The sequence below is a fragment of the Octopus sinensis genome, linkage group LG8, assembly GCF_006345805.1.
Source record: "Octopus sinensis linkage group LG8, ASM634580v1, whole genome shotgun sequence".
Taxonomy (NCBI): domain Eukaryota; kingdom Metazoa; phylum Mollusca; class Cephalopoda; order Octopoda; family Octopodidae; genus Octopus; species Octopus sinensis.
In genome coordinates, this window is record NC_043004.1 from 86,890,004 (window position 1) to 86,915,741 (window position 25,738).

The 25,738-nt window shown below is 36.1% G+C and overlaps 1 protein-coding gene across 1 annotated transcript in view; it reads left to right on the forward strand.

The window, feature by feature from the left end:
• LOC115214982 (E3 ubiquitin-protein ligase UHRF1) overlaps window positions 1–25,738 on the forward strand; it is a 64,369-nt gene that overhangs the window by 19,751 nt on the left and 18,880 nt on the right. Inside the window, exons 2-4 of the mRNA XM_029784081.2 lie at window positions 17,924–18,091; window positions 21,570–21,656; window positions 22,554–23,050. Coding sequence (XP_029639941.1) covers window positions 17,924–18,091; window positions 21,570–21,656; window positions 22,554–23,050 — 752 coding nt within the window. The remainder of the gene's footprint in view (window positions 1–17,923; window positions 18,092–21,569; window positions 21,657–22,553; window positions 23,051–25,738) is intronic.

Below are 25,738 nucleotides of genomic sequence, written 5' to 3' on the forward strand. Positions count from 1 at the left end.
CACAGAAGACTGCTTAGTTCCAGTTTCCAAACATCACTTTGAATTGTGGTTTCATGTAGTTTAAAATTTGAGATAGTTGCAGATTGAGGTACAAGATTTTAACCCTTTCAATTCCAACTGCCTGAAACCACCCCTAGTTCTATGATACAAACTCTGTTTTAAAGTGATCTTAATTAAAACCTTTAATTAAGTTCTTCACTATTTTCAAAATTAATTGAAGCAAAGACTGCTTCAACAGTAACAAAAGGGTTAAAAAGTTAAAATCTAAAAACAGCAGTCAAAGGAGATAGGTTCTTCAAAGGCACAAGTCCTGAAAGAAAGAAATAAAGTTTTTTTAACCAGTTGCTTAAAGGTAACATGACAAAAGTGAAATTAGTATTCTAAAATTTAAGTGTTGTTAGATTCGTGTAGCTTGTGTGAATTTTTTGTCTCATCATCATCATCGTTTAACGTCCTCTTTCCATGCTAGCATGGGTTGGACGATTTTGACTGAGGGCTGGCGAACCAGATGGCTGCACCAGGCTCCAATCTCGATTTGGCAGAGTTTCTACAGCTGGATGCCCTTCCTAATGCCAACCACTCCAAGAGTGTAGTGAGTGCTATGTAAATTCTGGAAGCATTCATCTGGATACAGTGAACATATAAATGATCATACATAGACATCCAACTTCCCCTGTAGTGCACAGATGGCTTCCACAACCAACTGTTTGTCATGCTGCATTGGTAATTTTTCCATCCACTTCTTATGACCATATTGAAGATGTAGTGTCAAAAAACCACATACAAACATTGCTAGAAAATGGGTGGGACAAAATGTTAATAATTTTTATATTGAATGGACAGTATATGGAGGTTGATTAGACATCTATTGGGAATAACATTATACATATGTAACAAAAACACCACCAAAAGTGAGCATTGTGAGGAGGCCCATTCTTATACAATAATACAAATTCTCAGAAAAATTTCAACTGGTATTGGATATATTATTGTATATACATTCACTGATTTCAAACTTTTGGTGCTGTTGCCTTGCTTGGACACTAAGAGCATTTTTAGTTGATTATATTGAGTCTGGTAATTATTTTATTCATCCTTATTTACAGGATAGCTTAACTACCACAATGCACCATAACACACACAGTACACGAAATTAATTAAAAATTATACTGTAAAAAATTGAGAAGTTTTTCTTAAATTTTTTAAAGAAATATTGTAGTGATACAATAAGAGAATAAAAAAAACAAAACAAAATCCAAAATTGACTTGCAGATTATAATTTTCAAGTTCATGATAATTTCTCATATTCTGCATTATTCAATCAATTTGGTTGAATAAACCATTAGGCCAAAATCAAGATCCAATCTGAAACTTATTTTATAATTTGACTCTACTATAAGTTTTGAGACACTCCTCGCTCCAAGTAAATGTTCTGTTATCCATAAAATTCCTTTAAAACAATCCTGTATGCAGCTTTTTGTACAGTTTATGATGTGAAATTTACACTGACAAGTTAGTAATAATTCTGATATCTACAGTAGAAAAATACTTTTCTTAGGTGCTATGCATCGGGGATACAGCCTAAAGCTGATTGCAAAGTTAACCTTTTAACCACATGGCTATGTCTGCTCATCCCCAAATTCAGAAGTGCTAATAATTCGCTTGATCTCTGTAATTTATAACCTAAACTAATTTAGTTCGTTTTTTTTTTTACATGGAAAAAAAAATCCCTCTATTATAAACATTTACATCAATACATCCAGGCTTTACAAATATTAGTATGTGGGTTTTATGTTATGTACACACTCCCACTGTCATCGGCACATGAGCATATAGTTTAGAAGTTTTGCTCTGAGTGAGAGTAATAATACGTCCAATTGATTTATTATATAAGAGAGAGAGTTACTATTTTCAAATGTAAATATGATAAGGAGTTCTGAATTGGCTGATTATTTACACTTGAACACCTATGCAGCAAAAAGACAAAACAACAGGTTCCTCTTGTAAAAAGGAGATACCTAGTGGGTGTTGGCCACCATGTAAACCAAATGACCTAGTTTAATAAGTTATTTGCCTTCCAGCAACTTGTCCTGTGTCAATCGAGATTAAGTGGCTTCTGTTTTAAACATTGGTGCACCTTTCAGTTATGAGCTTGGTTGATACAGGTGTACTACGGCTTTAGTTGCTATAATACTGTGTCTGCATTGAAAGATTAAGAAAGAGTGAAATATATTTGAAGATAAGTTGATGCTCTTAAAAAAACCTGGTTGATAATTATTGTTGTTGTTTTCCAGCTCCATATCAGCCCTGATTAATCAGAACTATGAGCAAAGGTATTCCAGTTGTAACCATCCTTTTTTTTTTTTTTGTATATCTAGGACTACATTATCCTGTGTGTTTTTTAAATTGCTGCTACATCTAGCACTTAGAACAGTGCTTTCCAACCTGGGATTCCCACACACCTGGGAGTGTGCAATGGTATTTCAGGGGATGTGACAAGAAGGAATAAACTTTATTATAAACATTTTTAATTTTCTACAGTATTGTATTTGGTTAAATAAAGAAGTTAAAGAAAATTTGTGAAAATTAATAGATCATGGATTTTATTTTATGGATTTTATTAAAATCTATGTGCAATGAATCGGTTATGTTTCTACAATACACAAAGTATTTTAATTTTTTATATAACTTCTAATAGTATTTAATGATAAATATATAGTAAGATTTCTTTATATATAGTGAATGGCTGTGGAGGTCCAGTAGAGTGAAATAGGTCTGTAGGCAAAGAAGGGTTGAAAACCACTGATATAGAAGCTTTCCTGTTGACTGGTAGTAGAATAATGAGATGAAAAAAGATTATGAAAGGATCTAGAAAACTTGTTGAATGATGACAAGAGCAGTAATAAGTCTTTCAAGCTAAGAAGGGGATGTGTGCAGCAAAGGAACAGAACCTAAGACATGTTTGAGATTAATCAACAAAACTCTATATTCGAGTGGTCAGCTATAGCTGTAATATGGTATTTGATTTGGACAAAAAACAAACTGTGTGGTAAAAGTTGTTAGAGAAGTTCTGTTACTCTATTTAACAAACTCCAGTGAAAGATAGATCACTGAATACACGTTTTTACAGGCTCTATCATATATGAAAGCTTGTATATCTTTTGGCTCATTTAACAATCATTGAACCTAAGGCTTCCAAAGAAATAACAATCTTGCTCTTATTACCAATATTGCCATGTGTAAAGGATCCACGAGTTAAGGATTCTTCACATGCAAAGCCTTTTAACTTTTCTTGTAATTACTGAATTCCAGAAGCTGCCTCTGTTAGATAAGATGCTGAAATCTCTTAGATTCTGAAAGAGCGATCGAATCTACATTTGTCATTGATTACATAAGTCTTATAATAAATTCTGCTTGTCATTGTGCTACTTAGCCTGTGATTAGCCTGTGTTACTTTCATGTGATTAGAGAAAAGAGTGAGAGAGAAGCGTTTATGACGTGAGGTAGAGGGAATGTAATTGTAATGCTTTCACATGATTAGCTGAAGGGAAAGAGAAGAGAGAAAAAGAGGATAAAGTGAAGTGGGAGACAAAGAGGGAGAGGGAGACATTCATGACATGTGATAGGGAGAGCGTAATATTTATTCGTGGTTAAAAAAGTTAGTTGGAGGTAGAGGAGAGGAGTTTAAAATATGATTTTAGCAGAAGGGTGATGTTCTGATGTTGATCTTAAACAAAAGCAGAGAGAGATAATGCTGGTGGTGGTGATTGCATTGTGAACTTATTTATATTACCTATCACTTAACGCATGCACATAAGTGCAATTCCATGAATTATTCCTGCTTATTTTTGTGGCAGATATATGCAATTTAATGATAGCTTGTATCATATGTATGGTATATTTCTTTTTGGTTTATGGGGGAAAAATAGAAAAATAAGGGTGAATATGTATTTTATGAGTGCTATGTATTAAGTCTATAAAAGTATATAAAGTGCATTAAGTAATCATCGTATTTTAATTTCTTTTACTTTTCAATGAGTAGCAGATCTTTCCATACAGGCAACACAGGCTATGCTTTCAGGTTTTTGGATAAAGTTTTCGGAAATAAACCCAATAGGTTTACCATTAATTCCATGAGATATTCACGGGTCCTGCTAGTTATTTTAATATTTTGATAACATATGTTTGCATTTTTAATACTCTCAGCAGATTCAAATGTAAATTTGCTAATTGCTGTTGTATTTCTTCTTAGGAGAACTTCTTTCATACCAATCATCATCATCATCATCATCATCATCATCATTTAACGTCCGCTTTCCATGCTAGCATGGGTTGGACGGTTCAACTGGGGTCTGGGGAGCCCGAAAGCTGCACCAGTCCAGTCAGATCTGGCAGTGTTTCTACAGCTGGATGCCCTTCCTAACGCCAACCACTCCGAGAGTGTAGTGGGTGATTTTATGTGCCACCGACACAGGTGCCAGACGAGGCTGGCAAACGGCCACGCTCGGATGGTGTTTTTATGTGCCACCGACACAGGTGCCAGACGAGGCTGGCAGACGGCCACGCTCGGATGGTGTTTTTATGTGCCACCGACACAGGTGCCAGACGAGGCTGGCAGACGGCCACGCTCGGATGGTGTTTTTATGTGCCACCGACACAGGTGCCAGATGAGGCTGGCAAACGGCCACGATCGGATGGTGCTTGTTACGTGCCCACAGCACGGAGGCCAGTCGATGCGGTACTGGCTACGGCCACGTTCGGATGGTTTTCTTATGTGCCACGTGCCACCGACACTGGTACCACGTGTGTTCATAATACTCGAGGGGACTATGGAACATCTGATGTTTTGACATCATTGTGTCTCCTCATCGAGAATTAGCCACAGAGAGTTGCAATGTTTGTATGTAATACAAGCATTTTTTTTTCTTCTCATTCTATAATTTTTGTCAATTATGTGTTGTTTGTTCTCTGGTAGGCCACCAGAAAACTGTAAATTTGAAGATGAAAGGTGTCATACACTGGAAGAATTATCGTTCACAGCCAGTTTGTCTACGTATCCTTGCCATCGCTTTAGTGGTTGGTGCACCATTATAAAAGTTTTCTATATTAAGCAGCCCTAGCAGTTAGCTAATATAATAATCTAAGGCTGCTTCAACATGCCAAATTGCATTTTAACTGCTAATATATAGAATCATATCACTAGTTAGTGATAATTCTTTTGGTTTATTGTCGACACCATTATCTCTTAGGTACCTAATATGTTCGTAACTAGCTTTGTTTTAGCTGGTATGTTATAGGTAGGGATTTGAAATGTGTTTCCTGTTTTGTTAACCTTGTACAATCCTCTTTCTGTTCTTCACTTGTCACACAGGATTGGCGTATTCTGCACTTGCATCTATTATCAAATGGACAGTTGTCATTGATACAGCAATATTGTTAGTTTGTCTCTGTGAGTGACCCAGTAGTGTCACTGAACATTTTCCAGGAAAGTAGGAAGTGTTTTGAGGGAATTTAACTACTATTTCTAGGAAGTTGTGCAACCACATAGCAGATGTAATAACATATGATGGTAAGATAGCTCAGTAGGTAAGGTACTGGAATATCTAATCTGATTGTGAGTTCAAACATACTTACGGTATTTCATTGTATCTTGTCAAAATACTTGTTTTGATTACTCACTAGCAATTAAGAGATTAGAATATGTAGACTAATATCCTGTTAAGTGGGGGAAAAATTTAATCTCTGTGAAACCCTAGCTTGGGCACCAACCATTAAAAGACACTAATGGCTCAATCTTCATCATTGTTTTTACATCTTTTTCATACTTGCATGGATCAGATGGAATTTATTGAAGCAGATTTTCTGTAGCTGCATGCCCTTCCTGTTGCCAACTCTCACTTGTTTCTAAGCAAAGTAATGTCTGTATGGCCATGCATGCTTTTCATGGAAGGTTAGAAATGAATGATCTTGCTTGTATGATGATGATGATGCTCATTTACAACCATCACATGATGTCTAGACAAGAGTACACATACACAACCGTCTTCTTTCAGTTTTTGTCTACCGAATTCACTCACGAGGCTTGTGTTATCCTGGAGCTATATACTAGAAAATACTTGCTCTAAATGCTGCACTATGGGACTGAACTCAAAACTGCATGGTTGAGAAGCAAACTTCTTAACCACTCGATCATGCCCAGCCTCACCTGGCCCCCGTGCCGGTGACACGTAAAAGCACCATCCGTTCGTGGCCGTTTGCCAGCCCTGTCTGGCCCCCGTGTCGGTGGCATGTAAAAGCACCATCCGTTCGTGCCCGTTGCCAGCCTCGCCTAGCCCCCGTGCCGGTGGACACGTGAAAGCACCATCCGTTCGTGGCCGTTTGCCAGCTCTGTCTGGCCCCCGTGTTGGTGGCACGTTAAAAGCACCATCCGTTCGTGGCCGTTTGCCAGCTCTGTCTGGCACCTGTGCAGGTGGCACGTAAAAAGCACCCACTACACTCACGGAGTGGTTGGCGTTAGGAAGGGCATCCAGCCGTAGAAACACTGCCAGATCTGACTGGGCCTGATGAAGCCTTCCAGCTTCACAAACCCCAGTTGAACCGTCCAACCCATGCTAGCATGGAGAACGGACGCTAAATGATGATGATGATGATGATGATGGAACTCACTGAAATCCTGAAGCCACTAGTTTTTACTAAACAATGTGACACATAAAAAGCATCATTTGAGTGTGATCGATGCCAGTGCCTCCTGACTGGTCCCATGCTGGTGGCACATAAAAAACACCAAGCATTGTTTATGCCAATACTGCCTGACTGGCCCTTGTGCCAGTGGCACATAAAAAGCACCCACTACACTCTCAGAGTGGTTGGCGTTAGGAAGGGCATCCAGCTGTAGAAACCTTGCCAGATCAGATTGGAGTCTGGTACAGTATGGAAAGCAGATGTTAAATAATGATGATGAATGTGGAGGATCTAAGCTTAACTTATGCTATATTGATAGCTACAGGCATAGCTGTGTGGTTAAGAAGCTTGCTTCCCATTAAACTTTAGGTGAGTGTCTTCTATTATAGTCCTGGGTAAACCAAAGCCTTGTGAGTGGATTTGGTAGATGGAAATTGAAAGAAGCCTGTTGCGTGTGTTAGTGTGTACCTTTGTCTTGACATCATTTGATGATTGTAGATCAACACTATTGTCACACAAGTGTTACTGTTTGTTTTCCAGTATCCCATGAAAAATATATCTGGCCATGGAGAAATATTAACTTAGCCATCATCATTTTATGTCCGTTGTCCATGCTGGCATAGGTTGGACAGTTTGACTGGGCTGGCATACTAGAAGGCTGCACCAGGCTCTGGTCTGATTTGGCATGGTTTTCTACAGCTGGGTGCTTAACCATTTCCAAGTTGATACAGCTTGGCACCAGTGACATCGTAAATCATTTTCTACAGTTAAGTGAACTGGAGCAACATGAATAAAGTACCTTGCTCAAGAACACAACACACAACCCAGTTAGGGAACTGAACTTGCTACCTCATGATTGTGAGCCTGACACCCTAACCACTGATCCATGTGCCTTCACTCATACATACACAGTATTATCAAGCTGAAAATAAGTGCTCAGTGCTGAATTTGGCCACAATTTCCAAATGAACCCATTGGTTGCCATGTTAATTCGTTAATCAAGTATGCATACAATGAGCTTCTTTGCATTTTTATCTACGAGATCCACTCAAAAAGTCTTTGATCAGCCTGATGCTATACTTGTAGAAGACACTTGTCCAAAGTGCCACACAGTGGGACTGAACCTGAAACCATGTTGGAAAGCAAACTTCTCAAACCACACACATCGGTGATTACATTGCCCAATGTATCATTCATTTCAAACTGTAGGGGGAGATTTGGCTATTATTTACAAACCAGCTAAGACAACACATAGATGCTTCCTTATGTTGACTTGAGAATTGATGAGTTTCACTTGCTTTGGTACAAAGTTCAACTACTGTGGGGGCGCACTTCCTGTAATAGATCAATACCACATCCAGAGAGAGGGAGAAAGGGGGGGGAGAGAGAAAGATTTATCTCTCACCTCTAAGTAAACATTACCAAAACCAGAGATGAATGCCAACTCAATGGATCTTTGTAATTCGGGAATGATTAATTGGTGTGTTTTTTTGTTACTTTTCTTGCACACCAAAAGTTGTTTGTTGATACTTGTGGCTCTTATATTATTTTTATTTTATTTTTGTCTCAGTTTCTGATCATATATTATGGTGAGACAGAAGTTCCCCCCTTAACTTGATTAATTAATAGTCTCATTCATTTTATCTCATTGTGGTCATTAAAATCTATGATGTAGGCAGGAAACTCTGTCTGTTGGAATGTCACCATCACCATTACAATTCCCTCTCTCCAGCCCTATCATATTTGTGGTTGTTATCAAGGAGTTCCTCTTTTTCTGGCATGAATCAGATGACTGCCTGTCTTTCATGTTACCTCTCTGCCCAGCACAGTTTTTCATTTTGCACAATGTAAAAGTTGTTACTCCTCATCCTCTCTTGATTTGTTATAATTCTTTAAGGGAATAGATTATGTTTCCTCCATCCTCTTGTGAATTTATTGTTTTAACCCTTTTGTTGCACAGGCATGGCTAGCTTTCCAACCATATGGTCTCTGGTTTAATCCTACGGTGCAGCACCTTGGGCAAGTGTTTTCTACTATGAGTGTGTATTCCCTTGACATCACATGATGGTTATAGTCAAGCATCATCATTACACAGGTGATGTTTGTTTGCAGTCTTCTGTGGAGAACACATCTGGCCATGGGAAATATGTGGCTTGGAAACGGGTTGGTTTTAGAAAATCTGCCTCGACAAATTCCTTCTGACCCATGCAAGCATAGAAAAGTGGGCATTAAATGAAGATTTTTTTAAATTTTTGACATACACTTCGTTTTCAATTAAGATAAAAAACAAAGAATTTTATAAAATAACTTGATTATTAAATTGGTGTTTGTAACATAAATTCACATGAAATCTGATTTAAACTTACCATATCTGGCCAAAATATTCTGCCTGTTCTATGTTCAAATCAGCCAGATTTGGTCTCTCATATCAACCTTAAAATTCATTCTAAAAATTTTTGACAGAATAATTTGAATGCTAAAGGGTTCAATTACTTTAACCCTTTAGTGTTCAGATTACTCTGTTAAATGTAATATTTTTTTACTCAAATTGTTTTGAATTAATCATACATTATCTTATAGCTTTGAGGTTTCAGTGATGTGATTGTTTATTTTTTGAATGTCAGTGTAGATTAGGTGTGAGAGGCCAGATATCACCAGTTTGAATATAAAACATATAGAATGTTTGGGCCGGATATGGCCGGTTTAAACACTAAAGGGTTAAACCTTTGGTATTTAAACCTATATCTGGACCAGATATTCTACCTGTTCTATGTTTAATCCTTTTGTTACCAACCTGGCTGAAACTAGCTCTGGCTCTGATTACAAATAACTTGTTTTCATAAGTTTTGAATTAAAATCTTCCACCAATTTATGTTCCTAACACTAGCTGAATGATAACTAAGTTATTTTACTAAACACAGAGCATCTCAAAATAAATACAGTAATGACAGGGTCAAGCTGTCAAGGTCTGGCTTCTTACAAAAATAAACAATCTCATCATTGGAATCTCAGAACCATGAGATAATGCATGGTTAATTCAGAACAATGTGAGTAAATAGGCACAGAGGTAGCTGTGTAGTAAGTAGCTTGCTTACCAACCACATGGTTCCGAGTTTAGCCGCACTGCGTGGCACCTTGGGCAAGTGCCCTCTACTATAACCTCAGGCCAACCAAAGCCTTGTGAGTGGATTTGGTAGACAGAAACTGAAAGAAACCCATTGTATATGTATATATATGTGTGTCTGTGTCCCCCCAACATCGCTTGACAACTGATGCTTGTGTGTTTATGTCCACTTGACTTAGTGGGTTGGCAAAAGAGACCAATAGAATAAGTACTAGGCTTACAAAGAATAAGTCCTGGGGGCGATTTGCTTGACTAAAGGCGGTGCTCCAGCATGGCTGCACTCAAATGACTGAAACAAGTAAAAGAATAAAAATATATATTATATTTGACAAAGGGTTAGAACAAAGTTTGTAACAGACCCAGAGGTAGTTTCAGGTAGGTTGGTATCAAAAGGGTTAACTTTCAAATCTTTCTTTTTCCTCTTTCTCCTTCCTTCCCTCATTTAGTTTCTTTCTCTCTCTCTCTCTCTCTCTCTCTCTCTCTCTCTCTCTCTCTCTCTCTCTCTCTCTCTCTCTCTCTCTCTCTCAGCAAGCTGATCATTTTTAAGTCTGTGAATACCCCCAAAACATAAATGTATTTAATAACAAGGGTAATTAAGTACACTGGATTTTTTTTTACATTGTCACTAATAATGCTGTTTTGTGTGTATCCTCTTTACCCCCTTTTATTTTCTGATCCTTAATTTTTGTGAATTCCAAATAATACTTTCTACTATAGATTCCAGACTTGAAATTTTGGGTGAAGAGGCTAGTCCCAGAACATAACCTTCCCCTGGAAGAGATGCCACTTAGCATTTTATCTGGCATGGCAATGATTCTGCCCACTTGCTGCTTTCAACCAAGTTCATCCTGTCTTTTTCATGACCATTTTATATTCAATGTTACATTACCCATTGTACCTTTTCAAGCTGGTAGTATAATCTGGTGGAGATTATGTTGCTGTTTCCAGCAGGTTAAGTAACCAAGTAGAGGCTCCTTGGTTGACTTTGAGATTAAATTTTTTAACCTCATCTTGTTCTCCATCACCTATGATCTAAGGGCATTGTGACCATTTTACCTAGTTACAATTATGCAGCACTGAATTATCCAATGTGCCTTTTTTTTTTTTTTTTTGCCTTTTATAAGATGATAGGGTGAGATCTGAGGGAGATTTGGCTGCTATTTTTAACTATTTAAGCAACCATACGGAGGCTCCCTCGTTTGGCTACTGTAATGTGTAAACTATTGAGGTGTGAAGTACGCTTCTTTTTTTATAAATTCTACTTTATTAAGTGTTAGGATATGATCTAAAGGAGATTTGACTGCTATTTTTAGCAAGTCAAGCAACCACACATTAGCTTAGTGCAGTGTCCCACAACAGGTACGTCACAGCACACTGGTGTACCACACCACAATGCTAGGTATGCTGTTGTGTAACTTGAATATAATTTTTTCCTCTTTGGCTGAGTGTAATGTGGAAAGTACACCTCTTCCTTAGTCAGTTCTTTCATCTGCTCAACCCTATATACCTTTTGCTACCAGTACACAATTGTTTAGAAATAAGGTTAAGTTGTTCCAGAAATTTTGCAGCATATACTATCTGTCAGGTGACCTTTCTATTCTCTCTACTGTCCAAGGCTATTATGGGGCAGGGGACATATCAGGTGACAAAATTTAACCATTTTTCACCCAGTCCTCCCCCTCTCTCTTTCTTGTTCTTTTCCTCTTTATATCACCCATCTTTGTCTTATAATTATGCATCTATGAATATATCCCCTACCTTTCTGCTCCTTCTCTTGTACTTGTTCATTCAAGTCTCAATAAATTAATTTAAAAAGTGTAACTCACTTCCTTAATATTCTTGCTAAAATATAGATATTTCAAATTTTGATAAAAGCCAACAATCTTGGAAGTATGGGTTGGTTAATTACAGTGACCCCCTCCTCCAGTACTTGATTGATACTTTATTTTATTGACACCCCACCCCATCCCCAAGGATGAAAATGAAAGTTAGCCCCAGTGGCATTTGAACTTAAAACAAAGCTTGAAGAAATGCCGCTGTACCTTCTGTTTTGCATGCTGATTAAGACCAGATGCTAATTCCAGAGATGTTTTTTAAGTTGTATTTTTTAAAATTGATCTAAAATGATTTGCAGTTTATAACTAAATACAATTTTGTTTATATATATATATATATATATATATACATATTTTGAAGTAACTATAACTTTGTAGTAGAATTAATACTCTGAAGTAAAAATAATACAGGCAGGGGTGTATGGCACCTTGAGCTAGTGTCTTCTATTATAGCTGCAGGCTAACCAAGCACTTTTGAGTAGTTGAGGTTCTTGGAAACTGAAGGAAGCCCATTGTGGATGTTATTGTCTTTTTGCATTGACCCTACATTATATTAGTAAGCAAGTGTTACTGTTTTATCCAAGTGGTGTCTTTCATTTCCAACATTTTGTAAAAACTTGTCTGACCTGAGGGAAATATCTTGCTTCAAAACAGGTTAGGGTTGGCAACAGGAAAGGTATCAGATTTTAGAAAACACGCCTCAACAAATTCTGTCCAACCCATGCCAGCATGGAAAACTGACGTTAAAAGATAATGATGATAATGTGTCCTTTGTTCATTTTATCAATGTAGCCTGGGTTGATTGGGAGGAGTATGTGAGGAAGGTTTTTACGGTTAGATGCTTTTTCTGCGAAGACTTACTCCATCAGGTTTCTTTTTATTGTCCCAAGCACCTTTGATAATCATGATACCACAGAAAGAGTTTTTTTTATTCAAAGCCCCTTTTCTATGATAGCATGTATCAGAGTTTATTGAGGCAAATTTTCTATGGCCAGATACTCTTCCTCTTTCCAACTTTTACCTGTTTCCAAGCTAGATAATATTTCCCCATGCCCAGGCATGTTCTTGCAGAATATTGGAAATGAATGACACTGCATGTATAACAGTGGCACTTATTTACAACCATCATGCAATGTCAAGACAAGGAGACACCCTTTCCTCCCACACATATACAACAGGTTAAATGATGACAATGCTGCTGCTTCTTTCAGTTCCCATCTACCAAATCTACTCACAAGGCTTTGATTGACTAAGACACTTGCTCAAGATGCCACACAGTGGGACTAAACTTGTAACCATGTGGTTGACAAGCAGACTTGTTCACTACACAACTGTGCCAGCTAATAAGCGAAAGCTAACAATTCAACGAGATGTTTGGAATAAAGTTCATATTGAATACAATATTGTCATGAATAATATGGTTTTTTCAATTGCATGAGCTAAAAGTCGGAGGGGGATGGGATAAACTATCTGCATCATGGTTACATCTCAGTTGTGAGGTTGCAGGGATCCTTTAGTTTTGTTGAAAATATGACACCTCATGCTGGTGGCATAAAGAAAGCATCCAGGATATTGTAAAGCAACTGGTATTGGGAAGTGCATCCAGTCGTGGAAGCTTAGGTAAAATGAAACCTGCACAGTGACCCCACACACTACGATCCCTGTACTCCATACCAGCATGGACAGCAGGCATAAAACTATGATGTTGGCAGAACAAGAAAGAAAAAGAAAAAAAGGCACCAAATGGAATCTAAGCCTTTTAAAAACATCTCTTCAAGCCATTCAGTTAACAAGGGAAACTACCTTGGTCTTCTATTATCTCCCTTAGAATAATTAGTACCATGGACTTGTTGACTGCTTGCTTGTCAGGTCAGGGATGTTAATGGCAGTGCAGGGAGAATTATTTAGGTCAGTTTATAGGAGATTATAAGGATGCTAATGTGTGCTTTTATTTTTCTCTTAAGTACTACATTTTAAGGGTCACCAAAAGGACAGGAAGAGACCCAGTTTAAACATGACAAGATTGATGTGTTTTTCTCTCTATAGGCACTGGTTTCTTTATGCACCATTTGCCTGAGCCCACCATGGCAAAGTACATTTCATGGTCATGCCTTTAGCTCTAAATGATTGACTCCAGGTGCAGAGATGCGGCTTTTTTTATGTTGGAAAGTGGCATTGAAGTTAACTGCCAGATCACATAGAACATAGTTATTCATAAAAACATCTAACAAAATCTTCAATAAAAAAAAAAAAATCTTCAGATTTCTATTTTTAACACAATTGTAATTACTTCAAACAATTAATTTACAAGTGTAGATATAGAAGTATATATGGGTAATAGCTATTTATATATCTGTAAAATTCACAATTAATTGCAATGATAGTCATAAAATATACTAAAATTAAATATAATATATTTCAGTAAATCATTTTCCTTCTGATATTTTACGCATTCCAGACTGTTACTGGTTTCCCACCTTTTATATAGATCGGTGGTTCTCAGCTTGGGTCCACACGACCCTTGGGTGTTCCTAGAAGATTTTGTTGTTAAAGTTTATGTGCAAGAAATTAGTTATACTTCTATAATATGTAAAATATTTTAACAATTTTTCTGAGTGGCTGTGTGGTAAATAGCTTGCTTACCAACCACATGGTTCTGAGTTCAGTCCCACTGTGTGACACCTTGGGCAAGTGTCTTCAACTATAGCCACGGGCCAGCCAAAGCCTTGTGAGTGGATTTGGTAGACAGAAACTGAAAGAATCCCGATGTATATATATGTGTGTGTTTGTCCCCCCCATCATCTCTTGACAACTGATGTTGGTGTGTTTACGCCCCCATAACTTAGCAGTTCTGCAAAAGTAACTGATAGAATAAGTACTAGGCTTACAAAGAACAAGTCCTGGGGTTGATGTGTTCGACTAAAGGCAGTGCTCCAGCATGGTTGCAGTCAAATGACTGAAACGAATAAAAATATAATTCCTAATAATAATAATTATAAAACTGTAATAAAATTTTTTAAAAGCATCAAATGCCTATCTTACTCTGATGGGCCTCCATAGCCATCAAAGGGGTCCATAGGCAAACCACTGATCTAGATAATCTACTTCAACAATTTGCAGTAGGAACTAGTAAACAGACAGACAGACATTTATTTATTTCAAATCTCTTATTGGGTCATGGACAGCTAGAGCTAGATTTGTTACAGATAGAACTACTATTTTGACAATGGTAGGAAGAGCTTCCAGGGTGTCTCTTCTTGCCACTGATCACCCAACCATAAAGATAATAATTGATCAGAGCATGTTTTTTTTTTCAGTGTAGAGTGGAGAAGGCTCTGAGCTGTTATCAAGAAGATATTTTTAATATGTTGAAGTGCAGGGAACATTATCTGGAAAATATTAGACTGTGAGGGAAAAACAATATTAGCTAACAATTTTAATTATCTCAGTGAGTTCAAATCTTGCTGAGGTCAGCTTTGCTTTTCATCCTTTTAGGGTTGATAAAATAAAGTACTATTCAAGTACCAGGGTTGATATGTTCAACTTGCTTCCGTCCTTCAAAATTAGCTGGTCTTTTACCAAAATTCAAATTATTTCAATAAGTATGGGAATCAATGGCAAGTGTGTTTTGGTTTTATTATGACCGCATTAACTAAGTAAAGACATGTCAAAATAGAGATGGAAGAAGTCTTAAATAAACCTATAAGATGGTACACTACTTAGCATAGAAAAATATTTAAGGAATGAAGGAATCCACATAGAAGTTTGAAAAGTGTGTTTTATCACTTTGCAGTCTATGCATGGTTAAGAAATTCACTTCGCAATCAATGGATCCTTGGTTCGATCCCACCGCATAACACTTTGGGTAGATGACTTCTTACTTAGTCTTATATCAGTGGATAACTGCGAGTGAAAATGGATATACAGACTCTGGATTTCATCTTTAATTCAAAGGGCCAAGTGCACACACAGTTACACTGATTCTGCCAAAGAATTAGTTGAAGAGTACAAGTACCTATGGAACATACACCTACTTTATAATTCAATGAGCATGTAGTACCATTGATCAAGCAACTGGAATATTCACCATCAAAACAAAAGTTCTTTACATATATTTGTTGTTTTTTATATTCAATTCAGCAGACAAAATTTTTATTTCTTTGATAAGGCAGTAGAATGACAAAAAGAGCATGAGATAGTATTTAGATATTGTTTAAACACTCTACTTGATTAGACAGCTCATTCCAATCATGACCATCCTGTCTTTTTAATTTTTTTTTTATTTTTGGAGTATGCCTATGACTACATTATCCAAAGTATCCAGTTCTTGTTTTAAAACAGTTGGGTGCAATTTGAGAGAGGTTTGACTTCTATTTTTAGCAGGTCAAGCAACCAAACTGAAAACCTTTCATTGCAGTGTTTAGTTTTGCCCATTTACATTCTAAATTCATGTCTTGCCAATATTGATATCTTTCTTCCTTTCTCACCACAATAAAATAACTACTGACATTTATTGGAAATCAATTAGTTCAGTTGTCTATGTTGCCACTTTTCCATAGTTTGTGGCCATGTGGCAATCAATATATACTAAGCAATCACTATTTATCTTTGGTTTTACACTGGTTAATATCTTTTAGCCACAGCTGTTCGCAGACACTATACTGTACTCGTACAAAATCAATTATTAAATATAAAACTAAATTGCATAATGGTTAAGAAACTACTGGAACATCATCAAATAATTGCATAAACTTACGAATGCTACAAAGATGTGGTTCATTATATGAATGCTGAAAGTGTTCTATGCAGATGCTGACAAATGAAGTTTTAAGCAAAGACCACCAAAAAGGAGACACAGTTCAGTTAGCTGGACATAGGTACTACGTTGACAACTGGCAAAAAGGCTGTATGGGAAAGGGGGACACCCAACTCACTTGCACAATGTTTTCATTGTTCAGCTTGTAAGGCGGGTGGGGAACATTTTACATTTTTAACATGATCTTTATCTTTTCTTTCCATCACCTCAAATATATATCTCTTTTGTTCATTTTGCTGCAAAACAACCTTCCTTGGCTTTGGTTGTTATTAAAATGATTACTAGCTAATTACTGGAGGTATTGAAAGATTCTTGGGCAGGAAGTGTACCTATCTAAGATACTGTTTAGTAAGTTTTGCACTGTCACCTGATCCTTAGATGTTTTTAGCTGAATTTTTTGTTTCCGGGTTTTCAGGTATCCACTTGTATGTTTTGCCACAGGTACTCAGGTTAGATCTTAACAGTTTTGATGGGATGGGGTGTGAAGGTTATGGGTGCTGTCCTTCTGATTCTGATTATTAGATAAAAAAAAAAGGAATATCACATATAACATAAGAGTAGTGGAATCAGTCCAAATTTCACTGTTTTCCAGGAACAGCTGCAGAAATAGTTATAGGTGCACTAGTGGCTGTGTGGTAAGTAGCTTGCTTACAAACCACATGGTTCCGGGTCCAATCACACTGTGTGGCACCTGGGGCAAGTGTCTTCTACTATAGCCTCGGGCCAACCAAAGCCTTGTGAGTGGATTTTGTAGATGGAAACTGAAAGAAGCCCGTCATATATATATATATATATATATGTATGTGTGTGTGTGTGTGTGTGTCTGTTTGTCCCCCCTCCCCACCGCCAACATCGCTTGACAACCGATGGTTGTAACTTAGCAGTTTGGCAAAAGAGACCGATAGAATAAGCCCTGGGGTCAATTTGCTTGACTAAAGGCGGTGCTCCAGCATGGCCACAGTCAAATGACTGAAACAAATAAAAGAGACAACTGACTTAGCATTTAAACCAGCCATACCTGATCCAAAATATCCTACTTGTTTTATGTTCAAACTGACATGATCCAACCTCTCATACATGTTCTACAATGTCATTCAAAAAATAAACAATCACCTCATTGAAATCTCAAAGCTATGAGATAATGCATGATTAATTCAAACCAATGTGAATAAAAAAGCATCACATTTCAAAGAGTAATTTGAATGCCAAAGGGTTAAATGCTGATCATTCAGCCATATATTTTCATTTAGAACCATTTTTTAATTATATATTCATGAGAGAATACTTTCTTGAGCTTCTCCATGTATAATAGGAAATTTCATTAAGAAATATTTGCAGTTATCAATTTTAAATGTAAAATGTATGGAATCTAAAGATGAAAGTTATTACACAAATTGATGTTTTATAAGCCAGTAAATATGACAATTTAAATATTATTAAGTTTTCTGTTTTATTTTCTTCTTTTAGCTTGTAAATGGCCATACTTTGTTTGATTATAATGTTGGCCTCAATGACCTCATTCAGTTGATGATACGGCAGAAAATCCCAGTAGCACCTGTACAGAAAGATGAACCAAAACCAATTGAATATGAGAGTGAAGAGAATTCTAACTCTTCAGACAAGGAAAATAAAATGGTAAGTTATATTTCAAATTTGTCTACTTGAGAGCTTTCAATCCCTTTCTTTTCATCATTAAATAATTGTTGCTTTTCATTTCTAAACAGCACATGTATTTTCAATTGACAATTTTTTCCAAAGCTTGCACCATAACGCCCTCAAGAGTTTCAGACCCCACTTCTTTGATTTCTCTATCAATATTCTCCTTCAGTTGCACCAGGGTCTCCGGTTTGTTGACATAAACCCTCTCCTCCAGGTATCCCCACAAGAAAAAATCTGGGCTAAAGTCTGGGGAATGTGAAGGCCATTCAAAGTAGACCTCATATACAGTTCCAGCAAGATGGGGCAACTATTCATACTGCAAGAGAATGCAGTTGTTATGATAGTGCTTTGGAGAGAGAATAATCTCCCGCTACGGCAATGTGAGCTGGCCTTCACATCCCCCAGACTTGACTAACTCGGATTTTTTCTTGTGGGCGATGTTATTTTTCATATATGATGTAATGGAGTTGCAAAATTTGACTTGTGCATATTAATTTCCATTATGTCCTTTATGTTGTATCAAAATTTCCTGCATTGATTTCTAAATTAATATAGAAAGGAAAGGGTGTATAACATACTGCCTAATGTTTTGATACATAAACGCACGTGAAGGCCACATTCCTCAAGTACAAACAATAATCGACAACAATTTGAAGCAAATATAGTCTGCATTTCATAGCAAAATGTCAGCTCAAGCTGTTGTTATCTCTCTTTATTGAAGTTAGCCCTCGATTATAAAAAGTTTGTGGGCAAATAGTACTTATCGTCTGTTATATCTATACATCTTTACTTGATTTGTTTGAGATAAAAGGAAATATGAGTTAGCATCTCTGATACAAATAGCAAATTATTATACATAATTAAAATAGATTATCCCCTTTTAGTGATTATTTCATCTGTGGGTATGTTATATTGAGTATCAACTTATTTATAGTCAATTTTTGTTTTAAAATAATTGCTTCTACTCCGTTAGTGTTTCTTATTAGCTTTACTGATAATAGAGAACTGTAATGAGTAAAATGTAACACTTTAAGTTTATAAATATATTAAGAATTACATAAAAATAACAACATGGAATTACTAAAATGATTAAAATGGTGTATGGACACATTCCTCGAAAACTCACAAATCCAAATATTTTATTTATATATATATATATATATATATATATAAGGCATAGGAGTGGCTGTGTGGTAAGTAGCTTGCTTACCAACCACATGGTTCTAGGTTCAGTCCCACTGCATGGCACCTTGGGCAAGTGTCTTCTACTATAGCCTCAGGCCAACCAAAGCCTTGTGAATGGATTTGGTAGGCGGAATCTGAAAGAAGCCCATCATATATATGTATATATATATATATGTGTGTGTATATGTGTTTGTGTGTCTGTGTTTGTACCCCCAACATCGCTTGACAACTGATGCTGATGTGTTTACGTCCCCGTAACTTAGCAGTTCGGCAAAAGAGACCAATAGAATAAGTACTAGGCTTAGAAAGAATAAGTCCTGGGGTCGATTTGCTCGACTAAAAGTGGTGCTGCAGCATGGCCACAGTCACATAACTGAAACAAGTAAAAGAGTAAGAGTAAAGAGTGTATGTATATATATATATATATATATATATATATATATATATATATTACTACAAAAACAGTTAACCAAGAGAGCTAAAATTTATCAGGTGAAACAATGTAATAATTTTTGATATTGATTGATACATTGTAAATTAGAGAGAGAGAGAAAGTGACAATGAACCTAATACAATTGCTAATGCTTATTTTATGGATCCCTGAAGCCTTAAAGTTAAAATTAACTCTTGCACAATTCAAATAAAAAACAAAAAGTGTTTGCATTCTACCATTTTGGCCATCCCACTCTGAGGAAAAGTCAAATCGAAGTTCAAGAACTGGAGTGTGAGGACACATGTATGCAGTGAAAAATGGCTGGAACACTGGGTGGTGCTCTGATATATTTATTTATGCACCTTTTTCAATCCTAGCCAAGCTCATAGGCCCAGTTTCCTGGTTTCTGTGGCGTATGTGTTCCCCCCAGCTGGATGGGACACCAGTCCATCGCAGTGTTACTCAAGAAACAGGAAGAAAGAGTGAGAGAAAGTTGGGGCGAAGGAGTACAACAGGGGTCGCCACTACCCCCTGCCGGAGCCTCGTGGAGCTTTAGGTGTTTTCACTCAATAAACACACCCAATGCCCGGTCTGGGAATCAAAACCATGATCCTCCGACCTCGGGTCCACTGCCCTAACAACTGGGTCATTGTGCCTCCATCTCTGATATATTTAACCCTTTAGTATTTAAACTGGCTATATTTGGGCTCAAATCTTTTTTTACTTGTTTTATGTTTAAACTGGCCAGATCTGATCTCACACCTAATTAACAATGCCAATGTAAAAATCAACAGTCACATCATTGAAATTTCAAAGCTACGAGATAATACATGATTGATTCATATCAATGAGATTAAATATGTATTAGATTTGACTGATCTGAATGCTAAACGATTAAGATTATTAGAATTATTTTTAATGTCCGTTATGTTTTATTGTATGAGCTTCACCTTTCATTTCTTTGCACATGTTATACATTTACAAATTAGAGTTCAGTTGATATCATTCACTAATTCACAGATTTATATACTTTTAATCCTTTCCAGAATAAAGTTCAGTTTTCCTTTTTTGGCTTTTGTTAACCGCATAATGTTTATATGCTTAGTTGTAAATTTCTAAATCTATCAAACTATCCATTCTGAAGAACTGTTTTAACTCTACTGCCCAGACCAGTGGTTCTCAACCAGAGTCCATATAAGGTTTTGCTAAAATTTATGTGCAATAAATTGCTCATGTTTCTACAATACACAAAATAGTTTAATTTTTTAATACAATTCCGTATAATATTTGATTATAAAATATAAAATAATAGGATTGTTTAAAACAGTGAATGGTAGGAATCAAAAGGATCCATAGGCCAAAAAAATGGTCGACGGTCACTGACCTAGACTGTGACAGTTTTTATCAGAGTGTCGCCTGTTGTAGGCAATTGGGTTAAGAATAACTTTCTCCCACCACCCTTAGAGCACCTGAAAATTGCCAAAGGCACGCAGTAGTTGAATAAAGATTAACCAAATAGCACGTCATTTAGTCAACAAAGACGTGTTTAAAAATAATTTTTGGACATCTGTAGAGAAAATATTGTCCTTATTATACATTAAGGGCATCACTAAGGAAAAAAAAAATCTTTTCTGAAATGACAGCATTTTAACATTTAAATATTTACATGTTAGAGCAGATATTTTTATCATTAAATTCACAATAGAAAGATAATTAAGTGATTAAAAAAGGGGGGGGGGGTTGCAGCAGAATTTAAAATTGTAACAGTTTAGTATCTCAGAATTTAGAACTGTATATTTATTTATTTACATTTTCAATCCTTCTTTTTTTTATTAGCCTGAATCCTGTCTTCCAGCAGCTAAAGCTTCTACATCTGGACAGTTGTCTGGTGAAACAGAAGATATTTCAGATAGTATTTATAAAGTATGTATTTTTTTTTTATGAAAGATGTTAACTTATTTTTTTGTTAAATTTTGATACAATTGACATAAGTTACTAATGAAAATCAGTTATATTTAGATAAAATGTTTTTCCTTGGTTCTTATGGAGATAAAATGCTATACATAAAACCAGTTTTTGTGCTATTATGAAGAAACAATTTTATAATTTCTAAAGAATTCCAGCAATGTTCATCTTCAGTTGGGGGTTCTCTTGGCTTAGATTTTAAAATTTATTATCTGAGACCAAGTTTTCATTAAAATTGTGACCTGTACATGAAGTTAAGTAATCTGATGTCAAATCACAATTGCAACCAGTTGCTAGAACACATTGTATATGGGTGTACTCATTTGGAATAAATTAATCTTACTTTTTATTGTATGAAAACTAATCTAGGAACTGAGAATGAAATGTAGAATCAATGAAGATGATTCTACAAAAGTTGAAGAATCACTGCTTTATCTTCTTAAGGAAGCTCTAATATTTTTGGTGCCTTCTGCTGTGAATTATTTAACCCTTTTGAGACACATTTTGGTATGTGTAGCCAAAAAGACCAAAATATTTTTCTATTGAGATACATCTCCTGAAAAATGATCTGATTAACTATTACATTTCAGAACAAACCATTCACATTTGTTCCATTGGGCTGATGGATTGACCTCAAAGCCCTTTCAGCTTGTATCATGGGCTGATCAGTCAGCCTGAGTGTCCCAAAAAAGGTTAAAGTGGCTCATAATAAAAATCTCCTGTTTTACAATTAATAGCAAATTTGTTAAACCTTCCCACTAGTCTGTCTTTTAAATGTGATGCTCATTAGTTTTCTTGTTAGCTTTGAAAATAATGTGATTTTTTTTTTTTTTTTTTTGTGTTATTCATTTACAGATAGGTGACATTATTGATGGCAGGGACCCAACAATGGGAGCTTGGTTTGAGGCAAAAATTGTTAAAATAATTCCAAAAGTTTGTACAAATGCCCGAAAGGGTAATGACTCTACTGCCACCCCATTGCAAGAGGTGGTCAATTCAGATAATAAAAATGAATGTAGCAGGGATAGAGTTGAGGGTTGTGTAAACGATATTGGCAGGACAGATACAGAAAATAGACTGGATACACGAATCAGCAATGAAGAGTGCAATGCTTCCACAGGTTTGTCTCATGAAAATGCTGATAAAAACAAACAAATTCATTCAAATTCAACAGATAGTAAGCTGTCTGAAAAAGGTACTATTGTTGATGAAAATGCTAACCATTGTGACAGTTTACCAGTAATGGACACACAAACAGACTCTAAATTCAGTGATGCCCAATGGAAAGAAAAACTGTTGAAAGATATTCCCAAAACCAATGATGGATTTATTTATTCCATTGTTTTTGATGGGTGAGTATTACTTTATTCACATAATTTTTGATTTATCATAAATTACGACATTGCCACATTTACATTATGACGGATATTTGTCCTCATCTTATTTGTTGCTAAAACGTTTCGGCTGATATACCCTCCAGCCTTTTTCAGGTGTCTTGGGGAAATTTTGAACCTGGGTTCTCGTTCTTAAGGTATTTTTCAATATTATTATTATTATTGTTCAGATCACTGCTTGGAATCAAACTCAGAATCTTGGGGTTAGTAGCCCGCGCTCTTAACCACTACACCATATGCATCTCAATAGAAAAATATGGCATAGTGGTTAAGAGTGCGGGCTACTAACCCCAAGATTCCAAGTTCGATTCCAAGCAGTGACCTTAACAATAATAATAATAACAACATCGAAAAATACCTGAGGAATGAGAACCCAGGTTCGAAATTTCCCCAAGACACCTGAAGAAGGCTGGAGTATATATCAGCCAAAACATTGTGTTAACAACAAACAAGATGAGGACAAATATCCGTCCAATGTAAATAATGTACATAATTCCTCATCTCTTAAATATAGAACTGTACTGCCACATTTGTTACAGTATTGTTTTATTTCTTCAGTCTTTAGACTGTGGCCATATCAGGGCACTGCCTTCAAGAGTTTTATTCAAACAAATTGGCCCCTGTACTTATTGTTTTTTTTTTTAGCCTGGTACTTATCCTATCAGTCCTTTTTGCTGAACCACTAAGTTAGAGGGATGTAAAACATCCACAATAGTTGTCAAACAGTTTGGGTAAACAAAGACACATGGAAAGCGGACGTTAAACGATGATGATGAAAGACACACAAGCTTGTGTGTATATGTGTAAAACAGGCTTCTTTCAGTTTCCATCTACCAAATCCACTCACAAGGCTTTGGTTGACCCAAGGTTATAAGTAGAGGACTCTTGTTCAAGTGGGACTGAACCCAGAATCATATGGTTTGGGAGTAAACTTCTTAACACATAGCCACACCTGCACCAAAACAATATTATATATTGTTTCGAAATTTAATTAAGCCCCTAGCACTTTGGTTTTAACATTTATTTGATTTGAAAAGTTATTTATCTGTTATATTAGTGCTAATGGTAGATTCCTGTGGTGTAAAAAGTCTGTCAAGCTGTGGAAAAGAGATGGCAAAAAGAGAGAGAGAAAGAGGGAGATTCAAATGAGTGCCATTAGCAAGTGTGCACACACACACACATATGCTCTTGTCTTTTCAAACAATTAGCTGTAAGTGAGAGAAAGTCATGCCATTAGTGTTCATATGAGTGGGAACTAAAAGAAAAATATTGTTTTCCTCAAGTAATGAGTAAAATATTCCATTTTGGTAATTTGCTCTTTTGGTTAATTTATTCAGTATATTTTGTTGTGCTGTATGTACGTTTGTGTGTGTGTGTGTGTGTGTGTGTGTGTGTGTGTGTGTATAATATGCTTAAACATGAAAATGTCATATTGATCTTCAATACTTAGTGGGTTTTTTTTCCCTAATTATCCATTGGGTCAGCTTCTTTATTTGAGAATATTAGGGAGTTTTTCTACTGAGATCATGTTTCAAAACTTCTTTCCAGAACTCCACCATAATCCTTTTTTCCCCATCCTTTCTTTAATAGTTTTTGTATACTTCATTTTTACAATCATTTTTCTGTGTCAGCATAATCAGTCATACAGGTTTGCAGTATAGAAGCTGTTCATACATTTTAGACCCTCAACCCATCAGCAGGCACCTTACTGCATTTTGTGGTGTTTTATCAAGTTCTGGTACTTTTGCTTTTTTTATGTCTTTTCTAATGTGTGATGATATGTTTATCTTACATTAGTATTTGTTAGAGAACCTCTATTATTTAGTCTAAAGCCTGCACATGGCAACTTCAGTTTTCATGAGCAAAACAAAGTATAACAGACAACATACCTCTATCACACCAACACCAATAAAGTTAATATTTCAGGCATGGATCTTTCTCTGAATGAAACAAAAAGCAAAATATGAGTAGAGGAGTTATCTTTCTTGAGCTTGGAGTTTTAACTTTTGAGCCATAAAATTTTAACAAGGGAAATCATTGATAGTTATTTAATTCTGTTGGGTAATAGCTATTCATTTGGATTATCATAGTGAAATATCTTCTAAACAATCTGAAAATCAATCTGATGAAGGTTCTATCTCAACTGGTTAATTGGAATGAAATATTTTGTATATTGGATAGGGTGTTTGACTTTCAAGTCCAAAGATTGTATGTTGAAGTCTCATTGTCATTCCACATACTTGCATGGTTGTTGTGGTTACGAAGTTTGCTTTGCAACCATTTTGTTTCAGGTTCAGTCCCATTGTGTGACACCTTCAGCCTTGTGAGTGAATTTAGGTGGAAATAAATGTATAGAAGTTTGTCATATATAAATATCTACATGCATTTATGTTTGTTCCCTCTACTGCTGGTTGATTTACATCTCCATAACTTAGCATTTTGACAAAAGAGATGGATCAAAATAAGTACCAAACTATAAAGTCATGGGGTCAATTTGATTGACTGAGCCCTTTAAGGTAGTTTCCCAGCACAGCCTCATCCCAATGACTGAAACAAATGAAAGATAAAGATAAGTTTCACTGCTTTTTGAGAATATATTTATTGTTGTTTCAACTACATTTGATTTATGGTGCCTTAGATTTTTCC